The 24,287-nt window shown below is 41.3% G+C and overlaps 1 protein-coding gene across 4 annotated transcripts in view; it reads right to left on the bottom strand.

The window, feature by feature from the left end:
* ABCB4 (ATP binding cassette subfamily B member 4) overlaps window positions 1-24,287 on the bottom strand; it is a 74,564-nt gene that overhangs the window by 14,778 nt on the left and 35,499 nt on the right. For all 4 annotated transcript variants that reach the window (XM_028525905.2, XM_036010664.1, XM_036010665.1 and 1 more), the window contains 8 exons: window positions 18,398-18,559; window positions 14,088-14,264; window positions 11,156-11,302; window positions 9,383-9,487; window positions 8,477-8,554; window positions 7,101-7,184; window positions 5,846-6,049; window positions 1,937-2,037 (listed from right to left, as the gene is read on the bottom strand). In XM_028525905.2, the coding sequence (XP_028381706.1) occupies window positions 1,937-2,037; window positions 5,846-6,049; window positions 7,101-7,184; window positions 8,477-8,554; window positions 9,383-9,487; window positions 11,156-11,302; window positions 14,088-14,264; window positions 18,398-18,559 (1,058 nt within the window). The remainder of the gene's footprint in view (window positions 1-1,936; window positions 2,038-5,845; window positions 6,050-7,100; window positions 7,185-8,476; window positions 8,555-9,382; window positions 9,488-11,155; window positions 11,303-14,087; window positions 14,265-18,397; window positions 18,560-24,287) is intronic.

Genomic DNA, 24,287 nt, shown 5'->3' with positions numbered 1-24,287 from the left:
AAAGTTGGATGCATCAAAGTCCCTGATTTCAAACTATACTACAATGCCATAATAACCAAAACAGTATGGTACCGGCACATAAACAGACATATAAATCAATGGAGTAGAGAATACAGAAATAAACAACACATATACAGTCAATCTACAACAAAGGAGGCAAGAGTACACCAAGGGGAAATGAGAGTCCCTTCACAAATAATGTTGACAAAAGTGGATATGTGAAAGAAGGAAAATGGACAACCACTATCTTACACCATATACAAAAATAAACTCAAAATGGATTAAAGACTTGAATATAAGACAATGAAAGCAAAAATAAACTATTGCAACTACATCAAACAAAAGCTTTTGCACAGAGCAGAGGAAACCACACACCAAACTAAAGGCAACATACCTAATGGGAGAAGAAATTGTAAATGATTCATCCAATATGTGGTTAATATCCAAATATATAAAGAATTTGTACAACTAAAGATCAGAGAAACAAACAAATCTGTTAAAAAAAATAGGCAGAGGACCTGGCAAAAATAGACATTTTTCCAAAGAGGACAGACAGATGGGCAACAGGTCCATGAAAAGATGCTTAACATCATTATTCATCAGAGACATGCAAATCAAAACCAGTGAGATACCACTTCACTTGACTCAGAATGGGTATCATCAAAAGACAAAATGTAGCAAATGTTGGTGATAATGCAGAGAAAAAGGAACCCTTGGGCGCTGTTGGTGGGACAGTAAACTGGTGCAGCCACTGTGCAACACAGCATGGAGGTTCCTCAAACAATTAAAAATAGAGCTACCAAGTGACCCAGCAATTCCACTTATAGGTATTTATCTGAAGAAAATGAAAACACTAATTCAAAAAGACATATGTACCCCTATGTTCATTAAAGCATTATTTACAATAGCCAAAATACGGAAGCAACCTCAATGTCCACCAGCAGACAAGTGCATGAAGAAGATGTGATACACTAGTGCTCATGTGTGCACACACACAGTGGAACACTCCTTAGCTATAAAAAATGAAATCTTGCCATTTGCAATAACATGCATAGGACTGGAAGGTATTGTGCTAATAAGTCAAAGAAAGACAAGTACCATATTATTTCCCTTCCAGGTAGAATATAAAAAAACAAACAAAACAAAATAGGAACAGAGTCAAAAACACCAAGAACAAAATGGTGGTGGCCAGAGGGACATGGAGAGGGGAGGGAGCTGCATGAAAGAGGCGCCGGGGCCTCAGGGGGACAGATCTGCAGCTGTAAAGTGAACAAGTCTCGGGGACATAACACACAGCATGTAAGACAGGGTCAACAACACTGTGATAACTTTGGTGACAGAGGTAAGTAGATTTGTGGCTATCATTTCATCAAATCACTATGTTTACACCTGAAACTGATATAGTGTTATAAGTCAATTACACTTCAATAAAAAATAAAATAAAACTGAATTACTTCTGGAATGTTCCATGTAACATTTCAACTGTGGTTGACTGGACTACTGAGACTAAGGAAGGCAACGCTGTGGATAAGCAGCGGCGATTGTACTTTAATTAACAAAATAACAAGTCTCTTCTTCAGTTCAGTCTACACAATCAGAAGAAAAGGTTTGGACAATTCCCTAAAAGAATGTTCACTCTGCGTCACCCGGATAGGCTGTCGCTTTCGCCTGCACTGGTGAACGAAAGAACACACCATCCTCTGCACCGTCCAGTTCTTGGAGACCCAAGGCATCGATTTTATAGGAGATACACAAACTGGATCCTTTGGCCCAGATGCATCAAAAAGCTATCTATTTTCAGTGAGATACTTATTTTAAAATATCATCCTTAGAGTCACATTATTATTAGGAGGAACAGAGTTTTTATTATCTCTGGGGACAATAACTCAGCCCCAGGAAAGTACTGTGTTCTTAGTACTGATTATATGCTCATTACCTGTAAGGTCCATACAATTTCTCCACATACATTGATTCAAATTTTCTTTCCTGGGTCAAGGACACAACTGTCCTAATGTTTTCTATTGCCTCTGTTGCAATCTGTAACATAGAACAGATCTTGATTAGAAATGGGGCTTTTACTTCTGAAATAATGAAAAATATAAACCTTAGGACACTATCAAAAGAATCATGAAGGGTTTTAAATTTCTACAATTTTGGGAGCAAAGGTTGCCCATAGCATGTTCTTCAAGACAAGCTCTATGACAAAACTGACGATCTTAAAAGTATCGCTGGTTGCACCAAGTTTCGTGGGCAAGTTTCTGTATTCCCAGGGAGCCTGATGAGCTTAGGGCAAGAATGGTGGCCTGAGCACCAGCGACCAGATTCTATTCCCAGCCGTGCCACCAGGCAGTTCCTGGACTGGCTTTAGTCACACGCCTTTGAGGCTCTGCTTTCCTCATAGGGGAGAGTCCTAAAGAATCAGGCTAAGTCACTTCTAAGGGCCACTAGAGGTGTCAATCATTTCCTCCATGAGCATATCCCATAAAGGAACTGTTTACGCATAATTGGAAAGAAGATCCAAATTGTAAACAACACAACCCTGCTGTAAATCCAGTTAAAGCAGGGACAGACATCTGACTGATGCAGGCCAATCAGGTTCTGTTTCCTGGATTGGGGGCAACTGCTGAACTGAGGAGACCTGTGGATTTGGAGGCCAAGGTCACCATCAGGGATGTGTGGGAAGCTCCTTTGAATATACAGCCGTTGAGGAACAGAAAAAAAAATGTGTAGAGAGCCTCAAAGACAACAGAGCTCATGGCTCTAAAAGAGGAGCTGCTGGTGACTTTCCAGTAACCTGAACCACGGGTGTTCCCTGTACTTCTGTGTGTCCTTACATTACATCCTTGCCACCCAAACCAGCCAGAGCAGTTTTCCGATTCTGACAGCAAAAGTACTCCTAATTAGTAATATTTGTCTGTGACAGCTATTTAGTCTACAGGACAGATTCAGTTGTCATCTAAACCATTAATTAGCACAAGGAACCTAAGATTTTAATTTTAGGGTTTTTTTTTTAGCAGCTTTATAACTTTTATCTCTGTTCTCAGTTTCTACAACCAGATGAAAGCAAGATATTTGATACTTCAGTCTGAATAACTTTTTCTTTATTATAAATGAAAAAATCTAAAAGTAATAGTAGCCAGAGTAGAGAATACTTATTGAGCTTTTACTGCATGCCAGGTATTGCCTCATTTAACTGACAAGATCTCATTTAGTTTCACAATAACTCTGTGAGGTAAGTAGTATTATTCCTGTTTTCCCAGATGAGGAACTGATGCACAGAGAAGTTAAATGACAAAAGATCCCTATCAGTCTACCTGAGGCCAAGTCCATGTTCTTAACCCATTGCGCCCTTCTTCTCTCCCAGCTTTGTCAAAACAGGAGGGAACAAGATGTTAATGACTAGTTACACTCAACACTTGATTTTCCGGTCCTGGATTGAGTTCAGTTCTGATTCGGCAGGCCCCTAAACTCAGTAATCAGATGGGACCTGAGTCGAGAGGGTTGCTATTCACCCTTCTTCTCCAGCCTCCCAGCCCAGCAGTCAACACCCTCATTACCAAGCCCTTCTTCAAAAAACAACACGGACACTGTGCTATCACAGATCCCCTTGTACTTTAACCATGAATACTCTGCTCCCAGATAAATGAGAACTTTTCATTAAAAAAAAAAGTGATGTGGGAGTTTTCCAAGAGCACTTTCTAACCCTATTCTATGTTAATCAAGAGTTGGCTAAGTGCCCTGACTGGTGTGGCTCAGTGGGTTGGGCATTGTCCCACAAACATAAAAGTTGCCGATTCAATTCCCAGTCAGGGTGCATGCCTGGGTTGCAGGCCAGGTCCTGGGTTGGGGACATGCGAGAGGCAACTGATAGATGTTTCTCTCCCTCTCTTTCTCCCTCCCTTACTCTCTCTATCTACAAATAAATAGAATTTTTTTTAGAGTTGACTAAATGAACAAAATTAAACTACAACTAAATTGCTGACAGTTAACATTTATAATTTCCAGTCTTTCATATCTCTTTAAAAAACATTGTATCAGGTTAAAGTAGCTGCTAAAACTAATTTTAGACTGGTCAGTCTAAGTTATTCATTCTTTGATCCCTAGAATGATAGAATATTTATTAGGTGAAAGGAACTTGGGACATTATTTGGTATAACTTCTCATTTCATAAAAGCGCAAAGTGAGGACCAGACAAGCGGGGGGGAAGCTCTTCCAGTATCACACTCTGTGAGTTGCAAGGCCAAGACTGATAACCCGAGGCACTGTGGCAACTCTCAGTATTATTAGCCACATAACACAACGACTCTGTATCTTAACTAGATTCCAGATGTTTTCTTTCATGCCCCTGACCTAAGAAAAATTGATCTTCATTCCACGTACTGACAATTTGCCCCTCTGAAATGTGAACGGAAGCAGGGATCAGAAGGAGAAAGGAAACAAAACTACATACAGGATGTTCTTCCAGCAGTCAGTTGTGACAAACAGAAGTCAAGGAAGTGATGCCTGAAAGCACACACAGACAGCAGCCAAGAGGATCTTTGAGAACTTCGGACACCCAGGGCTTCTTAAGTTTGGGCACCACGCACAGTTCTAGAGATCTGCCTCCACGAAAGGATGCAGGACAAACACGAGAAGGAAGAATTTGGATGGAAACCAGGGGAAGGGACTAACACTACTTTGAACTCAGTTGATGCTGGACAAGAGAGAAGGGGCAAGGATTTCATTGGATGTGACGGGTTTAGGGGAAATGTGCTGGGGAGGAATTCTAATCTCACCCATTCGTGCCACGCATCTGAAGCAAATCACTGGACTTTCGGAGGCTTTCTTCCCTGTGAGGTGGAGATCCTGGCGGCCCCACCTCAATAACCATAGCAAAGGCTGGTTGCAGTTAATGTTTGTGAAAGGGCATTGTGCTGTAGAAACTATCACAATTTATATTCACAAACTGCTTTACCTCCTAATGTTTCAAAAAAGGATAATATTCACATACATAAGAGTAAAAAATATCTTGGCTGTGATCTACATTTGAATGCTTCCATGCATGTACATATAAGTAAAATATTTATATGTAGATCTGGACTCATTTAAAACACATGTAAAGGGGCTATGCAATCAAGAGTTCCAAAATCAGACCTGGATTTGAAACACAGCCATGCCTTCAACTTGTTTGATTCTCAGGTTTCATGTCTGTGAAATTGGGGTAAAATCAGTCCCTGCCTCAGGGGATCACTGTGAGGGTATGATGAGTTGATGCACATAAATACACACTTACAACAATAATTGGCACAAAACAAAGAGCTAATGTTCGCGGATTGCCATTGTAGTGAGAGCCACCAATCAAAGCCTTACTGCCATCTGGTGGCTCCTCAGCTCAGTTATAGAAAGCACAGCCAAGAAGAAAAGAACTGTCTCTAAGTACCAGAAAATCCCCTACCTTGAACAATTCACTTATATTCTGTTTAAAGGACTCCTCACCTTTAAAACAGAGGTTTTTAAGGTGAGGAGTCCTTTAAAACAGAGGTGACCTCTGTCCTAAAAATGGCATCAGGATATGAAGTAAAAGGTAAAATAAACATTGGAAATTCAGGAATTCTCTACAATGACCACACGTTACAGGTTTCTGATAGGCTAAAATCTTTCCATTATTTCATGTTGAAATTCTAGGCCTTCTTCATGCAGTAAACTATTTTATGCACAGTGTTGGCAGTTATTAGTTATAGTGAGCACAAGCATTTAATTATTGAAACACGTATGTTGTGATAATTCAAATAAAACATATTGAAAAATAATTCTTATGCTAACAAATAAAACATATGCCAAAAAGCAGAAGCTTTATTTGATTTACCTTTCCAGCTGTTTCCAGTTCCTTCTTATCTCTTTTGGCGTTTCCAGCCAACATTTTCATTTCAACAATTCCCGACACAGCAATAATTGGAACAACCGATAGCAGCAAAAGAGTTAATTGCCAACCGTATATGAATGATATGACAATGCCAGTCCCCAGGTTGGCTGTATTCTGTGCAATTAAAGCCAGCCTGGTCCCGGTGGCCTGGAAGAGCAAGAGAGAGGCAGTTACGTTTTTGGGTGCAAATCCGTGAGCCTCAGCTTCAGGCCTGCTGGTCGGAATGACAACAGGGCTGGGTGCCTGGACCAACATGTGCTCCCTTTCGTCACAGTGAGGCCAGGTCACCCGTGTGTCACTCCTGAGGCCCCGCAGGTCTTTCTTGGTTCATGCCTTTCAGCTCTCATTCCTCTCCTGCCCACGTGAATTCCGCACTGCAGAACTGATAATCAGCCGCTCGGCTTTGGGAGTAGGCTGTGGGGCACACACACTTTTTCATGAAGGCCCCATTTACAGAGGAATCTAACCCCAGTGTGCCCCAGACATTTTAAAGAATATTTGCTTTAAGTATGTAAGAGGGGAGCGTACATACTTAAGAGCCCACCTGTTGCAAAGTGTACATGTCCTGAGAGACCATCCACTGTAAAGCGTTCATAAACATGAATTACTGTGTGCACCACTCAGAAAACAGGGCTGGTGTAGAGGACACTGAAGTTGCCTGAGTTGTGTGGTCACAGTGAGCTTCACAGTGAGAGGCCTCAGTTCCAGGGGCGGGACCCAAGCCAGAAAGAGAGGGTGGCATTTCCCAGAGAGAGTTATTGGTTCAGGGTCCAACATGTGACCCAAATTAGCCCGAATCAGATGAAAGGGAAGGCTGCTGGTTTGCTGGTTGAAGGCTGCTCATTTGGTGGCTGAGGTACAGGTGGGCGCTCCTTCCCTGGGCGGGAAACAAGGCAGCCTGTAGTTCTGGTTTCCGAGGGCAGCTTTCCAGGGCTCCAAGGGACGGAGCTGCAGGATGGAGCCAACGCTGAAGGTGGAAAGCCACTCAGAGGCCCCCACGCAAAGGGGACCTGGGTCCTCCATGATATTTTTGAGCCAGTGGATCAATCAACCCTGCAGTCTAGCCTTCCTCTTTGTTGTTCAAGCCAGTTTGACTTTTCTGTTATTTCTAGCTGAAAGCAACTTAACAGATGCAGCTGTGCCACGCATTTATTCAAAACCATGTTTAAAAAATGGTATGAGAGTGCAGCCTACGTACTCCTTGTACTTGGGAGGCGTCAGTGGCGAGTCTGGTAGAAAGTGCACCGGTACTGTTTCTGTGATCATCAAACCAGCTCATGTCCTACAGCACAAAACACACCTTTAAATTAGTTCAATATTAAAACAAGCAAAGAAAAACCAATGAAATCTTGCAAACCTTCAGTGCTGAGAAAGGATCCATATTTCACTTGGGTATTGGGGTTCAGGGGAGCCTGACATGCAGCAGAGAGCCCTGGTCCCTGCCCTGGGCACACAGGCTCAGAGCCTGCCAGAACCTAAGCCCCGAGCCACTCTGTTGCTACACAGGAACGGCACCCCTGACAGGGCAGGTGTGTGTGGAAGACTTATCCAGGTTGCAGCTGTGCTCCCTGCCAGCTTTACCTGAGGTGGCAGGGGCATGTGGTATTCCGTCAGCCACAGCCCACAACCAGCGCCATGGGCACTTCCTCCTGCCACGGAGGGGCCTCTCACGAAGGTAGAGGGGCTGAGCCGTGATGGGCATGGCTCTCTTGTAAGTTCTGGGCATGAGAAAATCAGCCCTGGTTTCTCACTGTGTTTTTGTTTTTTTAAAACACAAATAAAAGAGTGTACCTTAGAAATGATTTTAATTATATGCTACTAATCCACAGTATCTTTTAGTTTCATATGAAACAATTTTCCCTACATAGCAACAGTTTAAAAGGTACTGAAAAAAAAAAGTCTGTAAAGTCAAAATTGCTAAAATATGATTCATGCTATGTGCCCTTTACTGAGCAGGAAAATAATCAATTCTTGTCAATTGGATGAATAATATCCTGGCCCTCTCCTAAGACTTCTCTATAGAAATAGAGAATTCAAATTTACACATTTTCCCACATGTCCTGCACTGGACTGTGAACCTCCCCAGAGGGCAGACAATGCATACAGTCCCAGCTGCCAGCACGCTGTCTGGGGCATGGCGGGCAACAATTTAGTGAATTTACAAGTGAAAATGTGAAAACAGAGCTCAAGTAAGTCAGAAGCAAAATCATTTCTCAACACTTGGGAAAACCTAGGTGTAGCATGGTTGACTGTGGTACATGAGTCCTACCAACCTCTTTTTCCTTTGCTTAAAGGTGCCCTGCAATCTCAAATGACTCACCAGGGCTTGTGTGGAATCCAGAGAAGGGATACAGGTCCTTGAAATGACAGTTTCCACGTGGATAGAGATAGTTGCAAAATAAGCTGAAAAAGCTACCTAAATGATACTCCCATGAAAGCCCTGAGAGGCCTCTGGACATTGAAGGACCAAGACTGGCACGAAAACCCAGAGGGTGGGGACAACATGAAACAAGGACAGAGAAAGAGGCTTATAATGAATGCGAACAGAACACATTCTCTAGTACACACACCTACCTGTCTCAGCATCGCTTTAAAAGCCATTGACCGGAGCCTGGTGGTGAGGATCTCGCCAGCTTTCCCAAAGGTGAAACCCTGGTTGAGAGAAAAACAAACCAAACCAAACCAAAACAAAACAAAACTCTAGTATTCTGACAAAAGTGGGTATATTCCCACTGATTTTACATTACTTATATATTACTCAATGATTCAATTAACACAATTCTGTGAACAAACATTAATTAAAAGTCCTAATTTAGCCCTGGCTGGTATGGCTCAGTGGATTGAGTGCTGGCCTACAAACCAAAGGATCACTGGTTCGATTCCCAGTCAGGGCACATGCTGGGGTTGCAGGCCAGGTCCCCAGTATGGGGCACGTGAGATGCAACCACACGTTGACGTTTCTTTCCCTCTCTTTCTCCGAATCTTTAAAAAATTGTCCTAACTTAAAATTCATGTACTGCTACATCATTAGTATGTAATTGAGATGAAAAACCTTAAAAGTATCCAGTTCTGGCTTCTGAGCCATTCTAAATAGGTTTCCTTTTCAAAACTGTCAAGGACAACATCTCAGTGAGAACAATACTGTGTCTAGTAACAACCTTCAGTGTGTTCCTAATACTTGAGACACAACAGTAACAAAATTCCTAGCAGAATCATTTGACTCATGTGGAGGAGGGTAGGTCTGCGGTAAGATGCTCTAGACCAGTTTGCTGGTTAGGGCTCTGTCCTCTAAAAAGGCCCTGTGCCAATTGTGTCTGCAATTCATTTCAGTCTAAGATGTGGAAACTCCATTAGGTCTTGATTAATTGGTAATTAATCAATCTACATTAATAAACGGTTAAAATCTAATTAACAGATAATCAGTCTATGTCCTCTAACTGGATCTAGACTCTATGAGAAGACCAAATCATAGGTACCTACCTGAAGGAAGAAAGTAAAAAAGGAGGCAATTCCCAGGCCCAAAAACAGTAATGAGATCATGTTGCACCTCTGTTGCTTTATTTCATCGTCCCCTGGTCCAAAAATCTACAAAAACACATTTAAAACACCCACTTGGTTCACAGGATCCTTGTTGATTCCTTCCCATAAACAGTGGCTGGAGCATCACATTTTAAAAAGTAAGCTTTGAAATATGTGGGCTATTTTTACTGGGGTAAAATATGCACCACACACAATGTACTGTTTTAACCATTTTTAAGTGTACAGTTCAGTGGCTTTAGGTACATTCTCAGTGTTGTGCAACCTTCACTACCATCTGTCCCCAGAACTCCTCCATCATCCCAAATGGAAACCCTGTACCCATGAACAGTAACTCCCCATGCCTCCCTCCCCAGCCCTCTGGAAGGAACTCCTATTCTCCTTTGTGTCTCCATGAATTTGAGGAATATGTGGTTTAATTAGCAGGGCTGGAAACACTGCACGTGGACTGTGTGTGGTTGTGTTTTGGGGTGTTTCCCCTCTTCCTCTGCCCTGGCTGTTGCCTCAGCCTGAGCTCTTTCCTGCCCCCAGGCCCAGCCCTTTACCTACCACCGCTGCTGTCGCCAGACCCTGCTTTCAAAACACCAGGTCGTCCTTGGGCACAGGATGTGTTGTGTTTTGTTTTGTTTGTTTTTGTTTTGTTTTGTTTTGTTTTGCATGTATAGTAAACTGTTTGAGAGAGGCCTTGGTTTATTTTGTTTCCTGCTGTATTTCCCGTGCCCAGCGCAGTGTTTGGCACACAGGAGATACCCGAAATACAGAGACAGTCCACATAGCTCTCAAAGTGCAAGGGAGCTGGGGGTTGCACTATTTTTCATTTAAAAACATTTGGAGGGTCCTTTCTAATTTCTTTATTTTTTGACTTGAGGTCTTCATTGTAGACCAGCATCCAATGTCACAAGGGTAATGAACTCAGCACGATGGAGAATAATTCATTGTTAACAAAAAAGTCTCTCCAAAAATGTTACTGGTTAACTAAGGTTATACAATATCCATATTGGGTTTTATGGAGCCTCGGATACTTCTGACAACTTCCTATAAATACCCTCTCATTGAGTTTAACAATGGGATAGCATGAGTTTCCCTTCTTAGTCTCAGACTCCCCAAGCATCGGAAGGACTGCTAAAATAGCGACGTGATGGCTATCCCTTTTGGAATACTTACTAAGAGGCAGATACTTAAAAGCTTTTCATATAGTTACATATATAATCTCTTTTCATCCTCGGCTATCCTGTGTGGTCAATTTGTTTTATGGATGAAGAAACTGAGGTACAGAGAAGGACCACATCTTGCCCAAGTCTGCATAGCTATTAAGTGGTGAGGTCAGTCTGTGCCCAGAGCCTGGCCTGTACCCACTGTGGCTGGACCTCTTCCCCCCCGTCACCTGCTCCCAGCCTCCTGATGTGACAAGCATCTGCCCTCCACAACGGGTCGAGACTGTCACCTGACACCGGTGTCACTCATATGATGAGAGCTCATTAGTATGCCTTCCTCATTGATTTTACAGTTTAAAATTTCACTGATATCATAACTTGGAATGGTTCATGCTTTTTCCTTGACCTCACATTTTTCCTCAAAAGGGAATGAAAAACTTGGGCTTGGTTTAATTTGACATTGTTTTAATCCAAAATGGACACATTGGTGAGGGTAGCATGAGAACTGATGTAATGATGAAGTGATTTAATTCAAGTTATTAAGCAACATTTTCAAACTTACCGCCATGATCTCTGAGAATATGACTGAAAATGCTGGCTGGAGTGCGCCATTGGCAATGGCACACACTGTCCCCACCACGAAGTAGGGCCATTCTGTTCTGTTCAGCTTCAGGATCTTCATGAAGGATACTGGGGGCACAGTTTCATCCTAGAACACACCAGGATAGACTGGTGATAACACAACAGCTACCAGAGTTCGAAGACATAGAAAAGACGGGGCATCACCCTCAAGGAACTTGCAAACTATGTGCAGAGAATGACCTTCTACAGCAAACTACGTGCCCGAGAGTAGGACAGTGCACTGTGAAGGCTGACAACGTTCTCTGATGACGCAGCATAAGCTGAGTATGAGTTGTTCACCCAAAAAGTAGTCTTCATGGTGTGATGGGTCTATTTCTATTCCAGCCTCAGCCCAGTGAGCAGAAGCAGGGTCTGGACACAAAAAGCCCTGGAATTCAAGGCCCAAGTCAACTCAGGATGGTGTTAGGGTCCAATGAGACCATGGCCGTGAAGAGAAGGATAAACGTCCACACAAATGTGGGACACCAACACGAACCTCAGAGCATGGGCCTGGTCTTCTCCCCGCCCCACCCCCCCACTGGAACCCAGCCCAGTGCTGCCTTCTCTACAACATGTTGCCCAGCTCACAAAACCAAATTCATCAGGCCCCTTTTCTCTCACCGCTGTTCCCTGTGCAGACTTCTCTCCTCACAGCTTAGCTTGGTTTTGTTTGTTTGTTGTTATTTGCACATCTCCTTTTCTAATATGTGAACTCTTTACAGGTGAAGACAACATCTTCATATCCCCCCAAACTAGCCCTGTGCCTGGCACATATCAGATTCTCAGTAAATGTCAAACTTAATGTCTGGTCAAGCTTGAAGTATTCAGGTCACATAAAGGAAAATATTCTGACAATGCAGGTAATTTAACATTAAACTAGATACAAAAGCTTCCTATGGAATATCATAGCTCATGGTCACTTAAATAGGTCCTGTTTGTGTCCTGATGAAACACAGAACAAAGGAGCAAGTTCCACTCTGCCCTCTTTTTGCAAGCCACCCATTTTCTCATTTTAGTGTTTTGTTTTTCTCCCTAGTTAATATTATCTTTACGTCCTTGTCTCCAGCCTGACAAATGAGCCATTTTCTCAGGCTACTACTCAACACAAACAGGTCTTCGCAGGTCCCTCCAATCAGACTCAATTTCTCCCTCCTTTTGGCCACGCTGTTTACCCCCCTATGATGGCGCTTGTGCAATTTCCCTCCCCACTGTGCCGTTCTCCGAGAGAAGTGCTTGTCTAGAACACCAGACTCTACAGACTTAGCAGCATGACTCTCAAGATAAATGAGAAACTGAAAGTGAATACTTCCATAGCCAAAAAGGGGGAAACTGTTTATTTATCTTACTTGTGATAATTCAGCTCCACTAAAGGACAACTGTTATTCTTTCTATAAGTTCCCCAAGATGAAGACTTCTAGAAAGCCCTTGTAATTTCTGCAGGAAATAATATTTCGGGCAGAGAAGACCAGATGCAGTGAATGCTCAGTAGGCTTAGTTTCTTCAAGTCAACACTAGAGCAAAAACAGACTCATCCTTTATCAATAAGTAACATCAAAATGAATTCTCAAACCATTTCTTGAAATAAGAAAATATCTTTTTTAGGGATGGATTCCCTGGCTACTATAAAAGTTTGGGGTTACTTGAATTAATAAGATTCCAGTCTTCAGGTGAGAAATGTTAAAAAATGCACAATGTTGTTATTTATGGCTATGCTCCCCTTTTCCTTAGTAAGAAAAATCAATCTAATTCAGAGTGGCAACGCATACAGCAAACTGATTCCATGTTCTACCTTCCCATGAAGTGCAGTTAGGTATGGCTGTAGTCACTGCCAATGACATGTAAGTAAAAGCACTGTGTGGAACTTCTGGAAAACCTTTGTTTCTCCCTGCTGCTTGGAACAGGGATGTGGTGGCTGAAGCTTTAGGAGTCATTTGATATCACTGAGGACGGAAGCCACATGCCAGGATAGGAGAGACAAAGATGAAAGGACCCTGAATCCACGGTGACTATGGAGACAGCATTCTAGCCCTGGGCTTCTCACCTCTAACATTTTTCTTCTTTTAATCCTCACCTAAGGAAACTCCTGCATTGCTTTCAGACAGAGGGGAAGGGAAAGAAGAAGGAAGAAAGAGAGAGGGAAACACCGAAGTGAGAGAGAAGTTATCTCTCGGCTGCTTCCTGCACATGCACAGACCAGGGATCAAACCCACAACCGAGGTGTGTGCCCTGACCAGAACCAAACCCACAGCCCTCACAGGTCACGGGACGATGCTCCAACCCACTGAGCCACAATGGCCAGGGTCTAAGATTTCTTTTTATGTAAAAAAGAAATAACTCTTCATTTGCTTGTACTGGTGTTATTCTGGGTTACCTAGTATAGGTAATCACATGTGATCCTACCTAACAGAGTATGCAACTATCAGCACCTCGTACAGTAGACTAGCCTTACGGGCACACTTCATTTTATTGCACGTCACAGATGTTGTGTTTTTTCCTACAAATCGAAGGCAAGACCCTTCCTAAAAGATTACTACCCGCTTTATTGCAGTGGTCTACAACCAAACCTGCGACATCTCTGAGGTATGCCTGTATTTATCTCTGTATCTCAAAGATGAATGGGATATCTAACTTTGATATTAAGCATTTAAACGCAAAGGCTAAGTTTTTGGATATATTTTTTTCCCATCAGTGATTCATTTTTAGTTGGAATTGATTTCAGTTCATTGTTAAATACACTTAACATCTGAAATTTCCTTTTTTTCAAGAAGAGCGTGGTTCACAGTAGGAGTCACCTGGGCCTGCAACACACCTGCAAGGCTGAGAAGTTCGACAGAAAAACCACACAATAAAAGATTTAAGTGAAAACAACTCACAAGCTCATTGGTTTTCTCTTCAAGGCCATTCTGATACCTTCGTGAATTCCTAAGGCTTTTTTTAGTAGAATTCCTAAGTATTTGAGATTTCCAGCCATTTGGGGCCATATCCATGGCAGCCTTTCCATCGTTTAGTTCAACTTCAACTTTGTCGGGCTGGGTCTGGTTTCCTGACGTCTGAAAGAAGAGCAAAATGTTCAGTTGTGTGCGTGTGGGCACCTGTGCGCAGACCCATGCACCCTCTGAGTTTAGAACCACACAGCCATTTTCAATATTGCATGGGTCAAGGCTGTTAGATTTCCTAACAGCATCGCACTCAAGATTAGCTGGAAAACTGTAGAGAAGGGCACCAACACATGAAAGTAAAAAAGGTTGAAAAGGACAGAAAGGTTATATTCAATTTGATCAATGTGAAAACTGGAGTATAAAAGTATTTTCTAAGAAATATAAGGCTTTTTTTGGTCATTCAGCAGGTATGTAGGAATTTCCTCAATGTGTAAGAATGCAGAGAAGAAGGCATGACCACCAGGAAAGGGAAGAACAATAAAGAGAAACATTACCAACAGCTCTGTTAAAGCTACAGACAAGGAAAAGCTGGTCACTCCCTCACACGAGGCAATTAAACTGCTTTCCTTGACTAACTGAGGACCATCAACTTTCTTCCTCACAGTCCTACTCAGAATCACACCTCATCCCAGGTGACCCAACCTGCAGGCTCAATCTCATTGCAGGCTTTTGGATTAATTTTCTCTCTAAAGGGGCAGGGAGGGGTAATTTAAGGACCTCTATGTAGCTTAATGCCAGGTAAGAGGCTATCAAGCCAACCTTGCTAGGAGTCTTGAGTTCGGTTCCCTGTTTGCTGCCTTTGAGTCCAAGTACACATCTTAAAGATTCGTCCAGGGCCTCAGCCCCGTTGCTGCTGACTTGTTCTTGCTCCTCCCCTCAGGTTCTGTCCCCAGCCCAACCCGATGATTAGTGCCTTACTGCATGTCAGTAACCTGTCTATTTTGGTCTCTGCACATTATCCGATCCTAGCTTTCCACTTGTGTTTTCACCCAACAGAATACTGCCTGTGTGCCTTGAACCACATACAAAGGTGTGCCCTGATTGGTGGACTCCTGTGATTGCTTATAACTGGTACCGTTTTATACCACTTGCCAAACAAACCCAACCTACACTCGAGATTTAGTCTTGTAACTGATCCTTGCCTCCTCACTTCCACCCACTCCCACACTATCAGATGTGTTTTCTTAAAGGGTAGTTCTGCTCAAATCGTACCGCAGCTCAAAAATCTTCCTCAGCAGTCCACCACTCCACCACATACTCAAGTGTGGCCCTCCCCAAAGTTGGTTCATGGTAATTCACACCAGGCCATCTCTTACGAATGCCTCCCTGTACCTTTTCCTTCTTTCATAATCTTGCCCACACTATCAAGGATAGCCCTTCCATTAAGCCCATTCTGACTTTAGCTTCCTCCTATGATCAAATGAACACTATCCCCCCATAATATTTTTTTTCTGTGCCTTCCCTAAAGTCCTCATTTACTGGGTGTTGAAGTCACCGATCTACAAAGCCAAGATGGCCCTTGTCACCAGGTGATCACACGTATATTTAAAACCAATAGCCCTCATTTATTACACCTGAATAAACTTCAGCTGGCTTAAATATTTAATTGTAACAAGTGAAACAATAATGTTGAAAGGAAATATGGGCAAATATCCTTTTTAAGAACAACCCTAGATCCTGAAGACATGGAAGAAAAAAAATAGTTTAATTATATAAAATTTAAAAAAATTATGGCAGCCAAACAATAAAGTGAAAATCAAAGAACAAAGTAGAAAAAATGTTTTCAATATGCATGGGAGAAAAGCATAATTCCTTTTTTATTCAAGGTGTTCTTATAAATCAATAAGAATATTCTAAACAACCCAACCACGAAACAGTCTATTACAAAAAAAAGTTTTTTCACAGAGGAAAAACATACAAATGGCCAATGGACATGTGAAAACAGGCTCAATTTCATGAATAACTGAGGAAATATGGAGTTACTCTTTAGCTCTTCAGGCTACCAAGATGAAAAATAAAGACCAAATAGCTATCAGCAGAAGTTTGGGTTACAGGGAACTTTCAAATTTCTGAGATACTCATGATTGAATTTTTTAAATGCTTGGATTTTAAGAAATAAGAATGCCTTACATTTACAATCTGAGAAAATTAAGGTACAGTTCAAAGAAACAACTGAGACCGAACAGCCCACCTAACGAAAAGCTGTGTTCATTCTGCTTAGAAACAAAACCAAGACAAGGGTGTTTCAACACCAGATTGGACTCTGGAGTTTGCAGAAAAGCAGCAGCGGTAGTAGGAGTGTTTAGTAAGTCCTCAGGCTCCCTGCAGCCCTTTCCTCCATCTGTCCAACAGCACCAGCAAGTAAGAGGTAAGGCAAACCCAGATCAGAAGTGTGAAAGGCATGGGTATCATGGTGGAGAACTTCAAAGGGCCTAAGAATCACAGAATGCTAGAGCTGGTGGAAACATCAGCGGTTGTCTCAATGTAGGCTCTGCTCACTTAACATGCAAGGACGCCAAAACCCAAGGATGTGCCCAAGCCATTGCTTAGTTGATGGCAGCCCTTTTCAATCACACCAGGCTGCCATTCGGTCTTGAGTCATACAACTTTTCCCAGGAAAGAAAACTTAGGAAACAGGATAGAGAAAGGTCAGAGCTGCCCTATCCCCTCAGCAGTCCCTCAGCCTAGGTCCTGGTGGGAGTGGAAGGTCCTTGTTTCAGGGACACAGAAGTAGGTCAGCCTGGGGAGAAAGTGGTGACCTCATTGGAGGACCGACAGCAATTAGCAAACACACCATGATTAATCTCCTGCTGCTGGAGAACATTCTCTGGCAAAATGAAGCAAACATTATAAAACTTTCTATCATTTCATTTGATATTTTCACTTAGGGAGCTTGTACATTTCAATAAATATCATTTCTCATGCAACTATTTTGTGTCAGGTGCTTCTTTTTAAAGATTAAATTGATTAAAGATTAAAGATTAGAACGGTCTTATTGAGACATAATTCACATACCATTAAATTCAACCCTTTAAAGAGAGAGAGAGAGAGAGTGTGTGTGTGTGTGTGTGTGTGTGTGTTTAGTATATTCAAGCACTTATTTCTTAACCTTATAACAACATAGCATGGTATGTTTACTATCTCAAATGTAGAAACTGAGGCACAAAGAACTTAAGTTACTTGTCAGAAAATGAAGCAAATTTTTTACTTAACGTTTTTTGATCCTCATGCTTCGAGAGCAATGTTTAGAATAGAAAAATACTGGGAACAAACCAAGCATCCAACTTTAGAGAACTGACTCAGCAATTAATTACACATTAACACAGTGGAGCGCTAAGTACCCATTAAACAAATAGTATTTGGGTGATGTGGATCTGAAATACTAAGTAAAAGGAACAAAAATATATATGTACATGCTGGTCACAGTTATATCAAAGCAAATGCATATACTTTTACAAATACAGGAATTATATTTATAAGATAAAATATTTTTAGGGTATTTATTTTGCAAAGTTGCTCAAGTGAGTAAGCACAGTAAAATGTCTTGTTCAATAAGACAAACTGATGATTACCAATATCACCCGTTTTAGGAGTTAGAGTGAATAATTTTTTTAACAAAAGCAAACTGTAGGCCTACCCTGTTTTCACCACACTTCACTTTACTGTGCTTCACAGGTAGTGCAGTTTTACAAATTAAAGGCAAGACCCTCCAGCAGCGAAAAAGATTAGGATCACCTCCTAGTGATACTAGCTCTAAGTCAGTGGCCTGGAACCAAACCCTCAGTGTCGCGGGGGCATGCCTGTATTCCTAGCCATATGGTGCTTGCTATCAGTCTTACTGGGTCATCTGGGAAGCATTTTAAAATCACATAAGAACCTCCCCTAATCACTAGAGATCCTGGCATTGCCCTCTGAGTCCTACCACCAGTTTGAGTTTCCATAATCTTATGGTGAAAAGGACCTGTTATTGAACACCCCCCACCACCCAGGCAATTAAGAATCTCTGTCTAAGGAATAAGTTCAAAATGTTTTAGGCATTTTCTTTTATTTTCCTCCTCTCCCACCTTTTTCTCTTTCAGGACTACTTCACTGATTCTGAATTAAAGTCTCAAATGTATACTTTTAGGTATCTTCCTGAATACTACTTAATCCTCAGTATGACATTAGTTGTATAATATTTTAATCATGTAAAGAATATTATATCGAGGAGCAAACAGCAGAAATACTTCCTGGGAAGCAGATACCTGCATGTTAACAAGCTTGAAGTACAGCCCTTCCTTCTTCATCAGTTCACTGTGGCTTCCCTGCTCCACGATGACTCCATCCTCAACCCCGGCGATGACGTCCGCATTGCGGATTGTGGACAATCGGTGTGCAATCACAATGGTGGTCCGGCCTTCTCTGGCCTGAAGGGGGAAAGGACAAATGTGCAGGGCAGTAGGTTTACAATGTCCACACACTGTCAATTAACATGCACAATTAAGCACTTGGCGGACTGGTCCACGGTTGATGAGACAGCAGCTTACCCTCCCTGTGTGATTAGGGCACAAAGGCATCATTCATGTATAAAAGGTTAAAGTGAGCTCTGGATCAGACAGGAGGCCAGTCCCTTTAGTGTGAGGATGGGTAAGTCCGGAGGTGTAAGTAGTGTCAGTCTTTACTCAAGAAACAGGAGAAAGGTTTGACCCTTCTCAAGTGTGTTCATACTTGCCCAAGGAGCCGTGGGCCTATTATATGGCATGCTAGGGACTTCAGCAGAAACACGTTAGGGGACTTGTCGGCACCTACAGCCTTCTCCAGAGCACTTCTGTAGGCTGCTTTTGAAGTGCCTGATTTTACCTGTGATTCTGGTGCACTGCATGTAGGCAGTTTAGGTGACACTGTACCTTGGGGTCTGAACAGTTCAAAAATGTAGCTCCAAGTCCATCTGAATCACAACCTCTGATGTGGGGCTAGTAAGTTTGATTTTTAATAAGTGCCCCAAGTGGTTTTTTATACATGCTAAAATCTACAAATCATCCCTCTAAGTAGCTCAGTGAACTGGCATGTTGACTTGGTGGGTTTATTCATGGGCATTTAAACCCTGGAAAGTGAAAAAAAAAAAGGCAGTGAGGAACAAATACCATATGATCTTACCTTTAACTGGAATGTAATCAACAAAAGAAAAAAGCAAACAAAATAGAACCAGAGTCATTGAAATTAAGAACAATCTAACAAGAGCCAGAGGGGAGGGGGGAGGTGACAGTGGAGGGAGGAGTTTCCAGGAACTACTATAGCGGACACATGGACAAAACCAAGGGGGAGGGTGGAAGCAAGGGAGAGAGGTGGGTTTGAATGGGGTGGGGGGGAGGGGTGGGGAGAAAATGCAGACAACTGTAATTGAACAACAATAAAGTAATGTATGAAACAAAATAAATAAATAAATAATAAACCCTGGAAAATGCTCATCAAATTATTTTTGCTATGTCATTAATAATGGTTACTCTTCTTGATGCTCATTAGGCTAATAGTTTCTTTTTTTCCTACAGGATTTTATTTTATTTGCAATGAGTTTTTTGTTTGTTTGTTTGTTTGTTTGTTTGTTCTGCTTCATCCCCTTGACTTTTTCACCCAGCCTCCCAACCCCCCACCATCTGATAGTTGTCAGTCTGTTCTCTGTATCTCTGAGTCAGTTTCTATTTTGTTTGCTAGATAATGTTGTTCATTAGATTCCACATATGAGTGAAACTATTTAGTATTTTTCTTTCTCTGATCATCTTATCTCTCTTAGCATAATGCTCCACATCTACCCATGCTGTCACAAAGGAAAATATTTCCTTTTTTACAGCCAAGAAGTATTCCATTGTGTAAATGTACCACAGCTTTTTTTATCTACACATCTACTGCTGGGCACTTGGGCTGCTTCTAAATCTTGGGGATTGTAAATAACACTACAATGAACACAGGAGTGCATATATTCTTTCGAATCAGTGTTCTGGGTTTCTTTTTTTTTTGTATTTCTTTTTTTTATTATTATATTTTAATCATTGTTCAAATACAGTTTTCTCCTTTTTACTCCCAATCCATTCCCCCCTCCCACCCTCCCCACTTCCCTCCCATTACCACCCTCCCCTTAGTTTATGACCATGTGTCCTTTAAGTTTGTTCCTGTGAGCCCTTCCCACTGATCCCTTAAATTCCCTCTTCTCTCCCCTCTGGTCACCGTGAGCCTGTCCTCTATTTCAGTGTCCTTGGTTATATTTTGCTTGTCTTCAGATAAATTCCCAGAAGTGGAATTGCGGGACCATAAGGCAGTTCCATTTTTAACTTTTTCAGGTAACTCCACACTGCTTTCCACAGTGGCTGCACCAATCTGCATTCCCACTAACAGTGCAAAAGGGTTCCCTTTTCTCCACATCCTTACCAGCACTTGTCATTTGTTGATTTATTGATGGTAGCCATTCTGACAGGCATGACCAGGCAATAATGCCTGGTTGGGTTGGTCATTAGGGTATAGCCTAATTCAGCCAAGTAGTTAAAAATACAAGTTAAAAATAAGAGGCTAGATTCTTAAGAGGCAAAAAAGTGGGACAATTCAAAATGGTCATCGGTCATTCAAAGGATAAACAAAATGTATATATCCACTCAATGGGACATTATTGCACCATAAGAAGGAATGATATTCTGATGCATGTGTCAACATGGATGACATAGAAAACATGATACCAAGTGGAAAAGACCAGTAAAAAGACCACACACCATATGATTCCACTGACATGAAATGTTCAGACTAGGCAAGTCTATGGAGACAGAAAGTAGATTAGTGGTTGCCAGGGGCTGCGGTAAGAGTGGAATGGTGAGTGACTGCTAATGGGTACAAGGTATCCTTCTGGGATGATAAAAATATTCTGCAATTAGATAGTGGTGATGGTTGCAAAATCTTGTGAATACACTAAAAACCAATGAATTATACACATTAAGAGGGTGAACGTCTGGTATGTAAATTATATCTCAAAGTTTTAAAAAAGGGCAGCCGTAAAAATTCTGAAAAATTTAGATGAGAGGGGATTATCTCTAAATTAAAATATAAAATGCTACAACAACTAAAATAGTAAAATCTGGGGGGAGCTATCACACGAATAGGCAATTTGACCCATAGAACAAAATGGAGTCCAGAAAGAGATATAAAACAATTAAGAATTTATATATGATAAATACAGCATTATTTATCAATAGGGAAAAGATGGACTATATAATAAATGGTATTGAGCCACTTGTGTAGCCACCTGGAAAAAAATAGTGTGATCTTTCAACTTCAGTCCTTGGTCTAAAATAACTAGATGAATCAACTGTGTTTAAATAAATATAAAAGAGTTAAGCCATAAAAAGGAAGACGAGCACAGCTCTACTGGACGTTTTTAAGACTGTTCTTTGATTGTTAGTATTCAGGTGCCAAAGAAGCATCCATAAGTCTTTACTGATGTGGCTTGGCCCAAAGACATATGGGAAAAAAACATGATCATTCTAAATATATTCATGATACTAACAGTGATTAATAAATTTTTAACAGTGGCTATGTTATCATTATGGTAACAGGTTGATGTTATATCAATACCAAAAAACAAAAACAAAAACAAAAACAAACAGACTGGAATCAACTTTGTGAGTGACTGACTGGTGTGCCAAATACACAAAGCATATATTTGTGAATTTAAGTTAGTAACTGTCACCCCTGACCAAAAATTTCTGGCCAGAGTAGAGATTTGACACAAAGAGATTTTTTTCCCTGGCTTCTCAGACACCCTAATGATGATAACATATTGGCAAATAAACACCCTAGATTCAAAGACACCCACTATTAAGAGATTTGGACCTTGTACTAGTTTGGGATGTGCAGGGGTGAAAGGCAGGCCCAAACAAAGGGGGTACTAATCCATTAGCCTTTCTGGAACTTCTGGGAAAAAAAGCGTAAAATGAAACCTTTTGGAGTTGTTTCATAAAATCACCATGGAGGCTAACTGTTGGCTCTTTTCTTACCCCTCCTGCATGGTGATGCTATGAGTAAGCAAATGCATGCAGGTATGAAACTTTGTGGTTATTGATTTACTTGAAAAAATCAAAATATCAAATTTTATGTCTGGTTTGATATCCTTTAAGATCTTATATTTAAAAACTTATTTTTTGACAAATAGTTGCTATCTAGTCAAAGGCTAAGATGGTCATTCATTTTTCTTTTTTACCGCAAACATGAATTATCTCCATGAGCTGGACCATGGTAATATTTATTTAAGCTGTACTATGTGCAAGGCACTGGACTGAGTGTTATAAAGATACAAATATGAACAATTTATTAATTTTGTCCCTTAAGGGGCTTGTTCTTTCTGGGTCATATAAGTAAATAGCTCACTATGGTAAGCTATTGTTATCACATGAGAGGTACTGATTGATATGTAAAGGATCCACAAAAGGAAAATATTATTTTTCCAGGATAGGTAATCAGAGAAGGATAATGATAGATGTAACACTGATATGTCTTTATACTTCAGAGGAAACATAATAAATTACAAAATTCAACTTTCCAATGTTAAAAGAAAGTTGTTTTGTAACTTAGAATGACTGGCCAATTGACTCACTATAACCATCATGGGGAGTACAGTAATAAGGATTTCCCTTTCAGAGATACAGTTTATTGTCTGCAAAATACATCAGTTTAATTATCCTGCAAAGCATGGAGTCAGTTAGGTAGATTATAAACTATTCATAGCAACAATGGTAGATTAAACATGGCAACAAACATTTTGCAGCTACTCCCATCCAAAGGGAGAGTCTATTTCTCCACCTCCTCAAATCTGGGCAGTCCTTGGGACTTGTTCTGACCAGAGAAGAATGTGAAGGAATTGATGTTTGTTTAATTTCTGGAGCTGAGGCTTCAAGGGGCCTTAGAACTTGTGTGTTCGCCATCTTCGAACACTACCTTGAAACCACAGTGAAAGGAAGCTGGCCTGGTCTACTGGTGGAGGAGAAGCCTCGTGGCGGAGAACCCAGCTGCTTCAGGTGACAGCCATCATGGGCCGGGCACACGCTTGAGGCCGTCTGGAACATTCCAGCCCAGCTGACCCTGAGCTGAAAGTGGCTGCCTGAGTGAGATGAGGAAAAAACCAGCAGGGGCACCATGCCAGCCAAACCACTAAGTGTTGACTTAAAGAAATGGATATGAAAATGGGTAATTAGATTGGGGTGCTACTATAACAAAAATCTAAAACACGTAACATTGGCTTTGTGATTGAGAGCTGAGTGGTAGGCAGTGACTGAAAGGAGTTGATGATATTGTTAGCAGAGAAAAGTAAGGAAATTACTATTGGATGCTGGAAAGAGGGTGGCTGCTTGGGTTATGTAACCTTGGGATAATTGGAAAAATGATTCCAGCAGTACCTTGTAAGAAAAATATTTTATCTCATGAACTTGTACATTTAGCTAAAGAGATTCCAGAGATCTCTAAACAGAATGTTGAAAGTACCAATTGCATTCCACTGGCTGGATACAAGGTATGGGAAGAGAGTGATGAGCTAAAGAAGGAGCTATTTGATTTTCAAGGAGAATTCAGAGACCACATAGAAGACCCAGAGTATTTGCTGGGTAAAATGAAGTATTAATCATCAGTGAAATGAGGTCAAAGATCAATTCAGGGTGTGGATATGAGATTTTTTTTTCTTGTTAAAATCTCTAAAAGATTGAGGGCAGATTGTAGTAGACAGTCTCAGCTTGATAAAAGGGCTTCTACAACGTATAAGTAAGGATTTTCTCAGAGCAGTTTCACATGCATCCCAAAACAGAGAGAGGCTTGTCTTGAAAAAAATTGTGGGTGTAGTGTTAAGGGCTTGAGTAAACCATAGTCATATCCTAAGAAAACTGAGTCTTTAAAAGGGTCCATCAGCTTGGACTAAAGGAGACTGATAAAATTAAAAATGTTAACAGGCTTCTGTGTCCCAAATTTCTATGGGCAGAAAGCATGCTGAGAAAACTACTCAGCTACAGGCGCAGGTCATTTCTTTTAGAAAAGAAAAGGCCTCTCGGAAGGAGGATCCAGAGGATGGAGACCCCAAACTAAGGAGAATAATGGACTAGGGAACCCACTACTGGGGGCAGAATTGGCCTT

This window comes from Phyllostomus discolor, chromosome 10 (assembly GCF_004126475.2).
Source record: "Phyllostomus discolor isolate MPI-MPIP mPhyDis1 chromosome 10, mPhyDis1.pri.v3, whole genome shotgun sequence".
Taxonomy (NCBI): Eukaryota; Metazoa; Chordata; class Mammalia; order Chiroptera; family Phyllostomidae; genus Phyllostomus; species Phyllostomus discolor.
This window is presented reverse-complemented; position numbering and strand designations above follow the sequence as displayed.